Source organism: Rhinolophus ferrumequinum, chromosome 21 (assembly GCF_004115265.2).
Source record: "Rhinolophus ferrumequinum isolate MPI-CBG mRhiFer1 chromosome 21, mRhiFer1_v1.p, whole genome shotgun sequence".
NCBI classification, from domain to species: Eukaryota; Metazoa; Chordata; class Mammalia; order Chiroptera; family Rhinolophidae; genus Rhinolophus; species Rhinolophus ferrumequinum.
In genome coordinates this window covers 3,761,206-3,776,360 of record NC_046304.1, presented here as the reverse complement: position 1 = coordinate 3,776,360, position 15,155 = coordinate 3,761,206, and the positions used below count along the sequence as shown (strand labels likewise).

Genomic DNA, 15,155 nt, shown 5'->3' with positions numbered 1-15,155 from the left:
ACTATTAAAGGGTTTGCCCTGACACTGAAACAAACCCTCTGCTCAAGGTACCAGGTTACGGAAAAACACTAAGATGTGGCTATGTACGTTTTCTTCTCGTCTGTGGTCAAGGCCTTGGAAAGCTGTTGATCTGTGGTCATCTTGCCCAAGCTGCCAACCTTCTTCCTCCACATTAAGGGAAATTAATGGCGATGGACTGGAAACCTTGCACATGTTTCCACAACACTACTCTCTGTTCTGTTAAGAGGGGAGCTGTAAAGTGGCTCCTGGCTTCCTTTTACTTAGCCCAAACTATTGACAGCAATCCCCTATTTGGTGCTGATGAGGCCTTAATCCTTATTTTTAAAGTCCTTTTGGTTAGTTTTGTGGAGGAGGGGTTTTATAAGCCAGTTTTTAGGCTACGATTATTCCAGAAGTCAAGATACAAATATTTTTATGGCTTGATACATAATGCCAAATTGCTTTCTAAAATGTTACACCAATTTTCAATTCCAACAATAATGTATGAGTGTCCATTTTCTCATACCCTTACCTGCATAGAATATTTTTGAAAGTCTGCCAAATGTGACAGGCTAAAAATAATATTTTGTTTTAATTTGTATTCTTCGATTACTAGAAAGGTCTAAGGAAAAGGCATTTAGAAACCCAAGGTGTTATATAGCATTCCCCCAAGACCCTCTAGCCTGATTCTAATGACACTGCTGGTGTTTTCTAAGCAGATACTCGACAAACAAGGAATGGTTTACACAGAAAAACTGTCTCAAAATTGAACTAGTGTACAGTATGACACGGTATAGAGAGACAGGTGGTTTTGGTTCATAAAAATGAGTTTTATTCACTTTGGCAGCAGCAGGACAACAGGGACCAGCACCATTATCCTAATTCTTTCTCACTGTCACAGTCACTGTGAGAAGACACCACTCCTGGGGAGCAAAAGAGAGTTGTGCTCAGGGCAGAAGGGCCTCACTGCCCTGCACCTGCAGCTGTGCCCACAGAGGCCAGGCCAGGGTGAGAAGGAAGCCCTGCTTCAGTCTATGCCCTGGCTGGGGGACAACTGCAGGCTGGGAACCTTCTGGTTCCCGGACGGTGAAAGTCCTCAACCCACGGAAGAACACTACCATAGGCTGGGCTAGAAGGGAATCCACCTGAAACCGATGAGAGAAAGAATCCCAAGTCCAGAGTTTCTCTCACATTAATATTTCATTGCAAACACTGATATATGCACACTTCATTCTATCATCTGAATCTGTTTAGCATAAGTAGAAGTGTCATAGAATGACAGATGAATACGCTTTTTATTGAAAAAATGCCCAAACCTTCCATTGACTGTAACTCGCATCCCGTGTTTGTGTATTTCTGATGTCTTAGAGGAAGAAATTCCCTACTTAATACAGATGTCAAACTCACTTGGTTATTTATGTCCATCTAGGTAGGAACAGCTCATGATTTCTGAACTTTCTGGGCTATCAACGGCAATATCATACGATTTTTAGATTTTAATTTTTAGTAGATTTTTACAAACACAGGCCTCTCTTGGTGCCCTTTTTGACGTATGTGTACATTCAAACCCCCCAAAACCACCCAACACTGAGAGCTCACCAGAACAAGGCTCTAGGTTAGGGCTGGACTTCGCTCATCTGAATGATGTACGTTTCATTCAAATTACCTTGTTCCCTCTGAAACGAAACTTCAAAGATGCCTCTTTTAAGAAAATCCTCCCTGCTTTTATCCCTGTCTCTCCTTGAGTCAGATCACCCCCATGCTGACTCTATTCTCACACGTGCTCAGTGTTATACTGTGCTGATTGGATTTGCCTGTGTTGACATGTCATTTGGAAAACCCTCATCAATAACTGTAATACGTACGGGTTTCTCTCACCAAACTGACCAAGCAAACTGGAGCATGCTGGTCACACACCAGGTAGTGGTGAAAACTGTCACTTCACCCACAGTGTATCTACGTGGGGGCATTTGGAAAGCAGAAAGCCAGACGTTCCTTTAGAGAGTGGTGGGTAGGCGGTAACCAGCAAACAAGAGTCCTAGGCTCTAGGACACAGATCCACCTCTAGCTTGGACAAGGAAGCTGTGAAGCCCCACAGACCTTAAGATGAAAATTCCAGCTTCTGGAGCTGATTCCTTCATCTCCTCGCAGACTTGCAGTCTATCACAATCTGACTATGTGCTCCCTGATGACAGTATTACAGATCACAAAGAAGAATTTCAACCCTATATGTGGAAAATATGGGCCATAACGATAATGGAAAGTGAGTAAACTGTGACGTCTGTTTGTTTTCCTGAACATTTTCATTCTGCAGCAGGTACCGGGCACCTGGCTGTGCAGTGTGCGGGAATCACCGGGAATCCAGAGCCAGACAATACAGGTTCAGTCACCAGGAAGTGTGCTCATGAATTCAAAGCGTGAAAGCAAACACTTTTAGGCTCAGTTTACCACAGATCCTTATTGAGTCGAGGACAAAGAGCTGAGGTGTGTTTGCATGACGGCAAACATTTCACACTTTCAGAAAGGTACCTGTTTTAGACAGTGTGTGTAGACTTACACTTACTAGAGTTTTAGTAAGGTCTTCTGATTATTTTGAACTGTTTTATGCCCACTATTTACTCAATTATCTTTGTAATGTCACATGGAAAAGACAGAGACAGAAAAATGAAGAGGATGGGAAGGAAATGGATGCCCCAGGTCACTGCAGGATGTGAGCTTTGCCTGTGAGGGCACAATGCACAGGCTGCGTGGACCTCATGCCACACTCCCCCGCCCCAAGCCCGGCTTGTCTCCTCTCCCTTGCTCTTTCCTGGCTCCCTTTGTTGAGTCATCCTCTTCTACCTAAATAAGCACTGGAGTCTTCAAGGCTTGTTCCATGGTCTTTATACCTCTGTGATATTGCTGTTAATAGTAAGAAATAATATTTGGTCTTTGTCCACTGTTCCTGGCACAGAGCCCCTAAAACCCTTGTAATTTCCTATATTAGAGCCCAGGGGCATTGTTTGTTATATTTGTTTTTTTATAAATGAATATTAAAAAATTTCAATTACAGTTGACATTCAATATTATCTTAGTCTCAGGTGTACAGCACAGTAGTTAGACATTTATATAATTTAAGAAGTGATCCCGCCAATTAGTCCAGTACCCACCTGACACCACATAGTTATTACAATATTAACTATATTCTTGTTGCTATACTTTACATCCTTGTGACTATTTTGTAACTAACAATTTGTACTTCTTAATCCCTTCACCTTTTTCACCCAGACCCCCAAACCTCTAACCATCTGGCAACCATCAGTTTGTTCTCTGTACCTGAGTCTGTTTCTGTTTTGTTTGTTCCTTTAGTTTGTTCTTTAGATTCTACATTTAAGTGAGATCATATGGTATTTGTCTTTTTTAATCTGACTTCTTTCACTTAATTAGCATAACACCCTCTAGGTCCACTCATGTTGTCGCAAATGGTAAGATTTCATTTTTTTTAAAAGCAGAATACTATTCCATTGTATACATGTACCACTTCTTTTTTATCTAATCGTTTATTGATGGGCACTTCATACAGATGCATGTATCTTTACAAATTAGTGTTTTGGATTTCTTCAGATAAATACCCAGAAGTGGAATTGTTAGGACTTAAGGTAGTTCTATTTTTAAACTTTTGAGGACCCTCCATACTGTTTTCCATAGTGTCTGAACCAATTTGCAATCCCACCAATAGTGCACGAGGCTTCCCTTTTCTCCACATCCTTGCCAATACTTGTTGTTTGTTGATTTATTGATGATGGCCATTCTGACAGATGTGCGGCGATACCTCACTGTGGCTTTAATTTGCATTCCACTGATGATTAGTGACATTGAGCATCTTTTCATGTCTATTGGCCATCAGTATCTCCTTTTTGGAGAAAAGTCTATTTAGGTCATCTGCCCATTTTTTAAATTGGATTGTTTGTTGTTTTGGTGTTAAGTTGTAGTATCAGTTCTTTATGTATTTTGGATATTAACCCCTTATCAGATGTATCATTGGCAAATACCTTCTCTCATTCAGTAGGTTGTCCTTTCATTTTGTTGATGGTTTCCTTTGCTGTGCAAAACCTTTTTAGTTTGAGGTAGTTCCACTTCTCCTCTTTGATTTCTGATTTTATTTATTTGGCCCCTCTCTTTTTCTTGATGAATCTGGTTAAAGGTTTATTAATTGTGTTTATCTTTTCAAAGAACCAGCTCTTGGTTTCAGTGATGTTTTATATATTTTTTAGACTATTTCATTTATTTTTGCTCTGATCTTTATTATTTCCTTCTTTGTACTCACTTTGGGCCTTGTTTACTGTTCTACTTCTGTTTCCTTTAAGTAGAAGGTTAGATTGTTTATTTGAGATTTTTCTTGTTTCTTGAGGTAAACCTGTATTGCTACAAATTTCCCTCTTAGGACTGCTTTCACAGTGTCCCACAGATTTGGGGTCATTGTGTTTTCATTTTCATTTGTCTCAAGGTATCTTCTGAGTTCTTCCTTGACCTCATTGTGACCCATTCACCATTTAGTAGCATGTTATTTAGCCTCCATGTGTTTGTGTATTTTTCAGTTTTTTTTCTTGTAACTGATTTCTAGTTTCATACCATTGTGGTTGGAGAAGACACTTGGTATGATTTCAATCTTCTTGAATTTATTGAGATTTGTTTTGTGGCCTAACTCATGGTCTATCTTGAAAAATGTTCCATGTGTGCTTGAAAAGAATGTATATTCTGCTGCTTTGGGGTTGAAATGCTCTAAAAATTTCAATTAAATCCATTTGGTCTAGTGTGTCATTTAAGTTTGCTGTTTCCTTGTTGATTTTCTGTCTGTAAAATCTGTCCATTGGTATCAAAGGGGTGTTAAAGTCCCCCCTCACCCCATGACTTTATTATTGTCTACCTCATCTTTCATTTCTATCTCCTTTATATATTTAGTTACTATCTCCTTTATATATTTAGATGGTCCTATGTTGGGTGCATAGATATTTACTATATCCTCTTGTTGGACTGATCCCTTTATCATTATGTAATGTCCTTCTTTGTCTCTTATTAAAATCTTTGTTTTAAAGTCTTTGTTTGATGTAAGTATTGCTACCGTAGCTTTATTTGTTTGCATTTGCATTAAATACCATTTTCCGTCCTTTTTTTTTCCAGTCTATATATGTCTTTTGATCTGGAGTCTTTTGTAGGCAGCATATGTGTGGGTCTTGTTTTCTTATCCATTCAGCTACCCTGTGTCTTTGATTGGAACATTTAATCCACTTACATTTACAGTGATTATGGATAGTTACATAGTTATTGTCGTTTTATTATTCTCATTTGTGTTCTTTTTAATTCCTCTCTTCTTCTTAAAGAAGCCCCTTTAACACTTCTTGTAACACTCGTTTAGCGGTGATGAACTCCTTTAGTTTTTTCATGTGTGGGAAGCTCTTTATTTCTCCTTCAATTTTAAATGACAGCCTTGCTGGACAGAGTAGTCTGGTTTAGAGGTCCTTGCTTTTCACCACTTTGAATATTTTGTCCCATTCCCCTCTGGCCTGCAAAATTTCTATTGAGATATCAGCTGACAGTCTTATCGGAGCTCCCTTGTAAGTAACTAGTTGTTTTTCTCACTGCTATTAGGATTCTCTCTGTCTTTTAAACTGGCATTTTAATTATTATGTGTCTTGGTGTGGGTCTCTTTGGGTTCATCTTGTTTGGGACTCTGTGTGTGTCTTGGACTTGTATGTCTATTTCCTTCGCCAGGTTAGGAAAGTTTTTAGCTGTTATTTCTTCAAATAGGTTCTCAATCCCTTGCCTTCTCTCTTCTCCTTCTGATACCCCTATAATGTGAATGTTGTTATGCTTGATATTGTCCCAGAGGTCCCCTAAACTATCCTCATTTTTTTTGGATTCTTTTTTCTTTTTACTGTTACGATTGGGTGTTTTCTGCTACCTTCTCTTCCAAGTCTCTGATTCAATCTTCTGCTGCCTCTAATCTACTGTTGATTCTCTGCAATGTGTTCTTCATTTCAGTCATTGTATTCTTCACTTCTTTTTTGTGGTTTCTGTGTCCGTTTTCATGCTCGCTATCTATCTCTTTGTTGAAGTTCTCACTAAGTTCCTTGAGCATCCTTATAACCAGTGTTTTGAATTCTGTATCTGGTAGATTGCTTGCTTCCATTTTGTTTAGTTCTTTTTGTGGTGTTTTCTCCTGTTCTTTCATTTGGGACATGTTTCTTTGTCTCCTGATTTTGGCTGCCTCTCTGTATTTGTTTCTATGCATTAGGTAGGGTTGCTATGTTTCCCAGTGTTGCCGGGTGGCCTTATATAGTGGGGTCCTGTGGGGCCCAGTGGCACAGTCTCCCTTGATCACCTGAGCCAGGTGCTCCAGGAATTTCCCTTGTGTAGGTTGTGTGTGTCCTCCTGTTGTAGTTGAGCTTTGATTGCTGTTGGCACCTGAGTGAGTGGGACTAACCCTCAGACTGACTGGCTGTGAGGATTGGCCATGACTATAGCTTATGAGCTGCTGTGCGGGTGTTGACCCAATGGAGCGGGGTTTGTCCCAGTGGGCTTTAATGGCTGCTGAGACCACCCTTTGAGTGTGCTCCTTGTGGGGCTAATCAGGTGGTCCTTTGTTGTGGTCTGAAGCTGACCACAGGGTGTCTTGGTTCGAGGGCTTTTTGTGGGGGTTGCTTGTGTAGGCTCAGGTCACCCACTGCATGTTACTGGCCCGGGGCTGGTAGGAGCCACCTGGTAGGAGCTACCAATTGATCCACCATTAGTCATAGCCTGTGCTGGATCTGGAGGAATGTGGGAGAGGCCATGCTGTGAACCGGATTTTTGCTGAGCTGCCCCAGACTCAGCAAAAGTCCCAGGGCACCCCATGGCTTTAAATACCATTTACATCTGTCCTGTCCCATACAGTAGGCATGTGGCTATACAAATTAAAAGTAATTAAAATTAAAAATTAAAATTTTCAGTCCCATAGTCACATTCCACGTGATTAGCCCATGTAGCTAGTAGCTACCATATTAGATAGCACAGATAAACAACATTTCCAAAAGTTCAATTAATGTTGATCTATTCACTGATGACCCCCAAATATATATTTCCAGTTCTGAACTCCCTTTTGAATTGCAAACTTGCCATCCAATTACTTGCCTGATGTTCCACCAGCACACTTCATGGACATCTCAGACTTAACATGATTCGAAACAGAACATCTTGGTTTGTTGTTTTCTAAATGTTTAATAATCCTGTTCAGCTTGTTTCACAGATTAAAAACAAAGGACTACACAAAAAAATGCTCTGAAATTTTAATATTCTGTGATGGCTAATTTTAAATGTCAGCTTGGGCCATTGCACCCAGATATTTGGCCAGACATTATTCTAGATGTTTCTGTGAAGGTATTTTTAAGATGAGATTAATGGTTAAGTCAGTAGACTTTGGGTAGGGCAAATTACCCTCCATAATGTGGATGGGTCTCGCCCAATCAACTGACGTCCTTAATATTAAAATAAGACTGATCTCTCCCCATGAAGAGGGAATTCTGGCAGCAAATTGCCTTCAGATTCAACTGTAGCATCACCTCTTTCTTGTGTCTCCAGACTGCCAACCTTCCCTGCAAATTTTAGATTTGTCAGTCTCCACAATTGCGTGAGCCAATTCCTTAATATAAATCTCTCTCTCTCTCTCTCTCTCTCTCTCTCTCTCTCTCTCTCTCTCTCTCTCTCTCTCTCTCTCTCATACACCCTACTGGTTCTGTTTCTCTGGAGAATCCTGACTAAATTAAATGACTTTGTTCATTTATTCTCACCATCAGTGCCATAACCATTCTTTGAACTTTATATCTTAATGTATGATAATCAAAATAGAACTTTTAAATATATTTATTTCTTCCACATCTCAGAAGAGATGGGGAAGAGATGGGGAAGCTGGTTCTGTCAAGCTGGACACCCAGGGTCGTCTTTGACTCTTTCCTCTTCTCTCCCATACAACCAACCACTCACTAAGTCCAGTTGATTCTATATCTAAGATGTATTTCAAATCCCTTTACATTTTTCCACCTACATTGCTACCACCCTAGTCCCAGCTAATGGGTGAAACCAGGGAAACTGAGCTCTCATATCGACCATTGCAACAACCTCCCAACTGGCTCCTGTTTCATTCGTGTTCCTTTTCCAATTCATTTTTTTTCACGTAAAAGCCAAAGAGATTGTTTAAAAACATGAATAATGTCTCTCCACTGTTTACACTCCTTCAGTGACTTCCCTCTATGCTTGGAGCAAAATGTAAACTTCTAACCAGTGACACTATGGAAGGTCTGCAGGATCTGGCTGCTGGCATCACCACAGGCCACCCTGCCCTCCTCACTGCACTCCAGCCAGCTGGCCTGCCTCTATTCCTTGGTGGCACCAAGGTGTTTTCTTTCTCTGGCTGCTCCCTCACCTTGGAAAAGCCCCCTGAGCCCTTTGCATTGCTGGCTCCTTCATGTTCTTTATTCAGACGTCAGCTTGAATAGCGCCTCCTCAGAAAGACCTTTTCAGCCTTCCTGATCTCAGCTGGATCCCCCACTGTTCACTCTCACAGCCTTTCCACAGTTTATAATTATTTATTTATAATATTACATGTAGGTTCACTCGCTTGTTGATTGCCTGTCTACCTCACGAGGGCAGAGAACACGTCCACATTGTTCACCGCTGTCTTTATTACTTTATGTTCATGATGCGTGGCAAGAAATACTTGTTGAGTGAATGAGTGCATTTTCCAAAGTACGCTCTGTGGAGTATAATTTTGTAGGATATTCTAGGTCAGCATTTGGCAAACTACAGCCTGGAGGCTGCATGTGGCCTGCAGTCTGTTTTTATAAATAATGTTTTATTGGAACACAGCATGTGCCAATCACCTATGGCCACTTGGGCAGTCCAGTGGTAGAGCTGAATGGCTATGAAAGAGACCCACAGACTCACAGAGTCTACCATTTGGCCCTTAACAGCAAAAGTTTGCCAATTCTTCTTACAGGTAGTTAGAAGAAAAAGGTTCTGTGGATCTGATATATGTTGGCTTAAATGGAGTCAAACAGGTTTCTTTAATGAAGGATTTGAAATGTTTACTGTGCTAATGAGCACTGTGAATCTCTAAAAATGTGATTATGATATACCATTACCCAAGCTTATTTGAGCAGGAAACTCTTTGGTGAAGTTTGTTGGTTCTTGGGAAAAGACTGAAAAAAAGGTGGCCAAGATCTCCACACCATGAAGGTGAGATTCCATCAGGACTTTCTCTGGAAAATGTGTCACAATGGATCTATATCTAGAAGGGAAACTGAGAAGTATTTCCTGAGGGTGGGATTCTATCATGTAGTTACACTCAGCAGTTATCTGTGTCTGGTATCAAATCCTAGTTTCCACTTCAAGTCTATAAACCCTACCCCAGTGAGACGTATTCATATCATAAGCGATTCCCCCCACCCCCACCCCTGCACGTCATAATCTAGATGACAACCAGGGTGAGGGGCAGGGACTTACTTTCTCCTGACTGTTCAGCTCCTGGTACGGGATGTGAGCAGGCAGGTAGGTGTGGAGGAGAGCACAGAAGGCCAAGCCATCACTCCAGCTGCTGCTGAAATTGGTGATATCAATGTTCTGTGGGGGGAAAGCAGACTTAATCACCAAACTGCACAGTCACAGAGTATGAATGCGATTGTGTTAAGATGGGGATCCATCTCTGGCTTTGCTGTAAGGCAAGATAAGAAACTACTCAAGTCTGCGTACATTTAATTCTGGTACCAGGTATTGCCCAGATCCATTCATAGAACAGCATGAAAAAAAAGGTGTCAGAGCTCAAGCCACTAGGGAATTTCTGTCTGCCTCCGGTATATTACAGGCTCTGGAACATCTTATTCTCAAATTAACCCACCTGAGTAGCTCTGCACATCCCAGCATTTCCTGGCCTTATTTGGTCAAGGAAGACTCACCGTCATCATGTACAACCCCATTTAACAACAGGTGGACCAAGCAAGACAAAACGAGAAGATATGAAAGCCCCAGAGGGCTGGTCCCGCGGCCCGCTACTGTGGTACACTCTTCTCCCCACAGCTTGAAGGGCTTCTGAGCAAGAGAAAACCCCTCGTGCTCCAGTCTCCCTGCTAGCACACCAAACACCAGGGGTATTGGGGCTTCACGGGAGAAAAAGGAGCTCCTCCTTCAGGACAGGCGGTGACCCTGGCAGCTACTTGGTAACCAGTGATAAGGAAACCCAGCTCCAACTTTACATGGCAGCCCAGAGATGATGACTCCCAGGCAGGTCCCCTGGGCTCCTGGTAGCTCCAGTGTAACTCCACCTTTTAGAGCCTCATACCTGTAACCTACCTGCTTCTTTCTCCCGGACTGTGCTCATCCTAAGAGGGGTTTTCCCAAATGAAATGTCACGTTCCAAAGCCAATGAATTCGTGAATGCTCAGGCTGACTGAGGTAGCGGCTGCTTAAATGTATTGAGATAGTCCGTGAGAGGGGACTGCAGAAGCGGCACACCTGTAGGACTGTGTTCCAAGCACTTCTGCAGTGATCAGAGGATTCAGGCAAGTGTGGGGCTCCTGCCTGCGATCTCCTCACAGCCACTGCACGCTGGGGAGGCAGCGAGGTGTTCTTCCTCCCCAGAACACCCCGTCCTGGAAAGCAGGAGGCCAGCGAAGGTGAGGAGGGTGGTAAACAGCTAGCTGGCTCATTCTGGAGAGGAGTGGACGCTCACGACTTGTCGACCTCCCTCTGCCTGAGCCAAACGCAAACTCCCGCAGTAAAACCCTCACTGCCCTGTTGGGTGTTTCCACCAGAAGCAATGGCAATTTAAAGGGAGTGGAGGCGTGAAGAGGAGCAGGACATGAAGTTAAACTGGAGTGGGGGAGGGAGACAAGATGGAATTTTTCTCAAAGTGTGTAAAGAAGTTTTTAAGAACATTCGCAGAGGGAAATGTGTAATGAAATATGATACAATATGTTTCCTGTGGTTTCCCGAGGGTTTTGGAAGCAACTGGCCTATAATCTCATTTGAGCTTTTTATCTAGACATTTCCAGCATTAGTTTGAACTTGTTTGGTTCTGAGTGATGGGATAAGTTAAAGGCCTCATTTTACAGTAAAGAAACTGAGTAAAGACCGGAGGAGGTGGTGTTGCAATTTGCACACGTATTTCACCTGAAAAACGGACACACCAGGAATCCCAGGCCCCAGCTTAAGGTCCTTTCCATCAAACCTCTTCTGTCTTCTAGCCAGAGTCCAGGATGATCCTGGTGGACAACAGAACTTAGCCCAAAACACCAGCTTTCAGGAATATGCCCCGTTCTCCAGTTTGCTTTGCAATTACGTTTACCCAGGGAAGTTGAATCTGGCAGAAAGCAACACACAAACATAATAATGTCTCTTCGTTCTAGTTTGCATGACTCAAGCACACCAAATTTTAAGAGTTGCTAAGCATCAGTGTTACATAAAAGTCTGAGAATGCTCCTGTTGCAAGGGGCCCCGGCTGTTTCCAGAGTGAATATGCAATAGCTGGGACTTCTGGTAAGCTGACTGTTTGGATTTTTGGCTTCCTACAGTCTCTTTGGGTCCAACAGCTACCTGATAAGGCCTGGACGCTACTTTAAAAATGGGAAACACTTTGGTTTTATATTTTCTGGAGAGGTTTGCATGTTAAAAAAGCAGAGGAAGTAACAGGCGGGGGCTGTAACCTATCCAGTTCACAAAGTCTCAAGCATTGAAACCAGATGTTGTGGACATCAGACCCTGCGAAGGGGACATAAGCAGCTTGGCCAGGCCAGCCTGAGGAAATCAGGCATCACAGCTCTTATCAAGATCAAATTCCCTTCCTTTCTTTCTTTGCCCTGCAGAGGTACTCTGAGAACCCATCTCCAAACCTATCTCCACCGTGCCTGTGACATGGAGGAAAGGCAGACTTGATTTCCGGGGACCACCTGTTTATGTTTTTTGTTCAAGGTGAGTCCGGAGGCATCTGCACAAATGGGACAGGTGCGACCTGACAGGCAGCACCCTTCCCGACAGGCAATGCTGACATGTATGATACAGTTTCCAAGAAAGAGGCCACATTTTAAACAGAAAGGCAAATGCTCTGTGGTCAAGATGAAAGTCCCTTAAATAAGAGTCCCTTAAATGTCACACTCCAAAAATGGTGGCAGTGGTAAAGGTGGTGGTGACATTTGTCGAGTGTCTATGATATGCCTGTCACTGTGCATTTTCTCATTTAATTCTCAGAACAACCACACACAGTAAGTGATGTTGTACATATTTTGTAGATGAGACAGCTGAAGCAAAAAGAAATGTTGCTAGTCTCAGTGCCAGGATCGGACCCCAGTTCCTTCAGACTGCAAAGCACATGTCCTCTTTGCTATGTTTCCTTCCTTCTTTTTTCTTTCTTTTCTCTCTATCTCCCTCCACTGCTTTTCCCTCCCTCCTTGCCTTCCTTCCTTTCCAAATTTACTTTACACATAAAGCTTTTAATAATTGATAAATCTTCTTTTCCTAAAACATGAGAATATTTTCTATATGTATCTCTTGTACTATGTGTGATAGGAAACATCATTTTCTTTCATCTGCACAATCTTCAGAAACATTTTAAGAGACCAAACGGACCCCAAGGAGCACTGAGCATTTTAGTTATCTGAACGCCATTTAAGAACAGTTTTGGATCTGTAAGTTTGACTAATAGGTCAAGACTATTCTCTAGGATATAAAATCTGGTGAGAACAAAGCCACAGTTGAAAAAATCAATCAGAATGACTTATAAGCTCGGGAGAGCTTCAGACAGCCTGACACATCAGGACAGACTGCAGCTCGTGGGCCTCCGGGAACATGAGACACACCGTAATGCAGACCTTTGCCTCAGAAGAAAAACCATGCAAAAACTATGTAAGAAAAAGGAGGCAGGGTCCTGTCTTTCAAAAAAAAAGGAATTATGCAAAATTCCAAATTTATTCAGGTCATCAAATCCAACATCTAGGTCAGGAAATACTCTTACATGTAACTTCTATTTGCTATGTCTCAGACTGAATTGTTCTGACACTGGCGGAGATGGATGGCAGACAGCTGTGATGTGGAATATTATATTCATTCTAAGAACATCACGCTATCAGGTAAAAGCTTTACCCTTCTTTCTTCTGAGTGGAACAACCGCAATCCTAGTTCAATGCCATTTGAAATTATCTGTAATTCTATTTGAATGCAAGAGTATTGACAATTCCCAACTCAACATAGCTGGCAGAACCATTAAAACGTGTGTACACTTACAATCTCTCAGATACAGTGATGAAGACCAAGCTGCAAAGCATTACACAGATCTCAGTGGTTGCTTTGTTGCTATCATTATTATAAAAGTGGGGCGCTGCTGCTCACTGACGTGTGTTTTTGGGATCTATAAGGTATACTTCAGTGAATGAGGAGTGAGCTGCTGTGGCAGCACAATTGTATAACGCTCAACGTTTTTCACATGAATCACAGAAAAGAGAAGAATTGACTTATGCTTCATCAGATCTCGCCCGCATTTCGTTTTGGAAAAGCCACACCACTTGAATTACTGTTCACCTGTGGAGCCATCTTGCCATAACCCGAGTGGTAAGCTGCACTTATTGGCAGACCTGAGAGGATGTAGGGGGAGCTAGGAAGGGTAGTAGGATGGCCTCGCTGAGTAGGTAGGGGATACCATTAAAGGGTATGTGGCTTCAGCAGGGCCAGCACAGTGACAGGTTCTGCAGACTGGGCCATGTGGCAGTGTCATCCACCCAGGCTCTGGGTGGTTGTTTCCCTGGACTAGAAAAGCATCCAAGTGAGGTGTATGGGTCCCAGCAAAGTGCAGAGATCTAATCCCATTACAGTGAACACAGAGGTCAAGGAAACCATAACAGGAAGGTACTCATATGCACTGGACTAACTACTGGGTAACGGGGAGAAAGACAAGGCTTCCTTGGGCATGGGTGGCTTGGCCAATCCCACGCACCCCAGAAACCAATGTCCCCAGGTCCTACCCCTGGATGGAGATGAAAAGCCTTATTTTTGGTTAGGTATCATCAGGAAGGGCTTGGCCTAGAATGGTGGGTGGGGATGAGTCTTGCTGAGCTAGTGGGCAATAGTCAGATGCAACCTCTGCTTCAGGACAAAGACTAAGGAGAATAACACAAACACCCATGGGGTGTTAATACAATATCCTCCTTTTTCCAGTTATCATTCAGCTGAATCTTAGGGGTTCCTCAAAAGAATAACTTGGAGGACAATGGAAAATGGCCAACAAGACATTCTATAGGATATGTCTTCAGTTATTTTCCTTGTTATTTATTCCTGAATAAAACTGATTAGAATCACTGTTATCCTTGACTGGAGGTTAGTAACCAGAAGGAAGCATGAGGAGGGTTCTGGGGTGCTGACAATGCTGTGTTTCTAGACCTGGATGCTGATTAAATGAGCATATCACCTTCCTGAAAATTCATCGGGCTGTACACTTGAATGTTATATGTCAATAAGGAAGGAAGGAAAGAAGGAAGAAAGGAAGGAAGAGAAAGGAAGGGAAGGGAAGGGAAGGGAAGGGAAGGGAAAGAGAGAGGGAAGAAGGGAGGAAGGAAAGCAGAAAAGAAAGACAGACCGACCCTGATCATCTTAAGGGACTGAATTGCGGCCATTAAAAAGAATGCCAACATTTTGGAATTCATGTACTGTAAGATTTACTGGGAAGAAAAAGAGTGACAACAAAAAGAAACGTGCTGATTATTTTCCCAAGGGAAATGGTAATTACTGAAAAGTATCTTTAACTTTCTCTAGGATATAAATACCTTAGAGATATTTCTGAGTGAGAGAAAATTCTGGGGAAGGGAAGTCTCAGATATAAAAAAGGGTAACATTCCAAGCACCTCCAAAATAGGTTAAGTTTCTAAGAGTGCTTAGAAGAAAACTTTGTAAAATACAGAATTTTGTCCTCTGGTGCAGCAAAAATCATGTGAGAAGAATGAATACACTGAAAAGCTAAATCCACATGGGAAGCTAAAACCCTAACTTTAGTGACTATCCAAGAATAGTCTTTTAGAAAGATTGAGATTGTAGACAAATAAAGCTCCAAAAGGATGAATGTAGAGGCAGGACTCTTAACCAACACCATGGGACAGAAGCAAAGC

At 42.2% G+C, this 15,155-nt stretch overlaps 1 protein-coding gene across 4 annotated transcripts in view; it reads right to left on the bottom strand.

Annotated features, from left to right (window-relative positions):
- SPECC1 (sperm antigen with calponin homology and coiled-coil domains 1) overlaps nucleotides 1–15,155 on the bottom strand; it is a 245,841-nt gene that overhangs the window by 12,241 nt on the left and 218,445 nt on the right. For all 4 annotated transcript variants that reach the window (XM_033090270.1, XM_033090269.1, XM_033090272.1 and 1 more), the window contains one exon: nucleotides 9,517–9,633. In XM_033090270.1, the coding sequence (XP_032946161.1) occupies nucleotides 9,517–9,633 (117 nt within the window). The remainder of the gene's footprint in view (nucleotides 1–9,516; nucleotides 9,634–15,155) is intronic.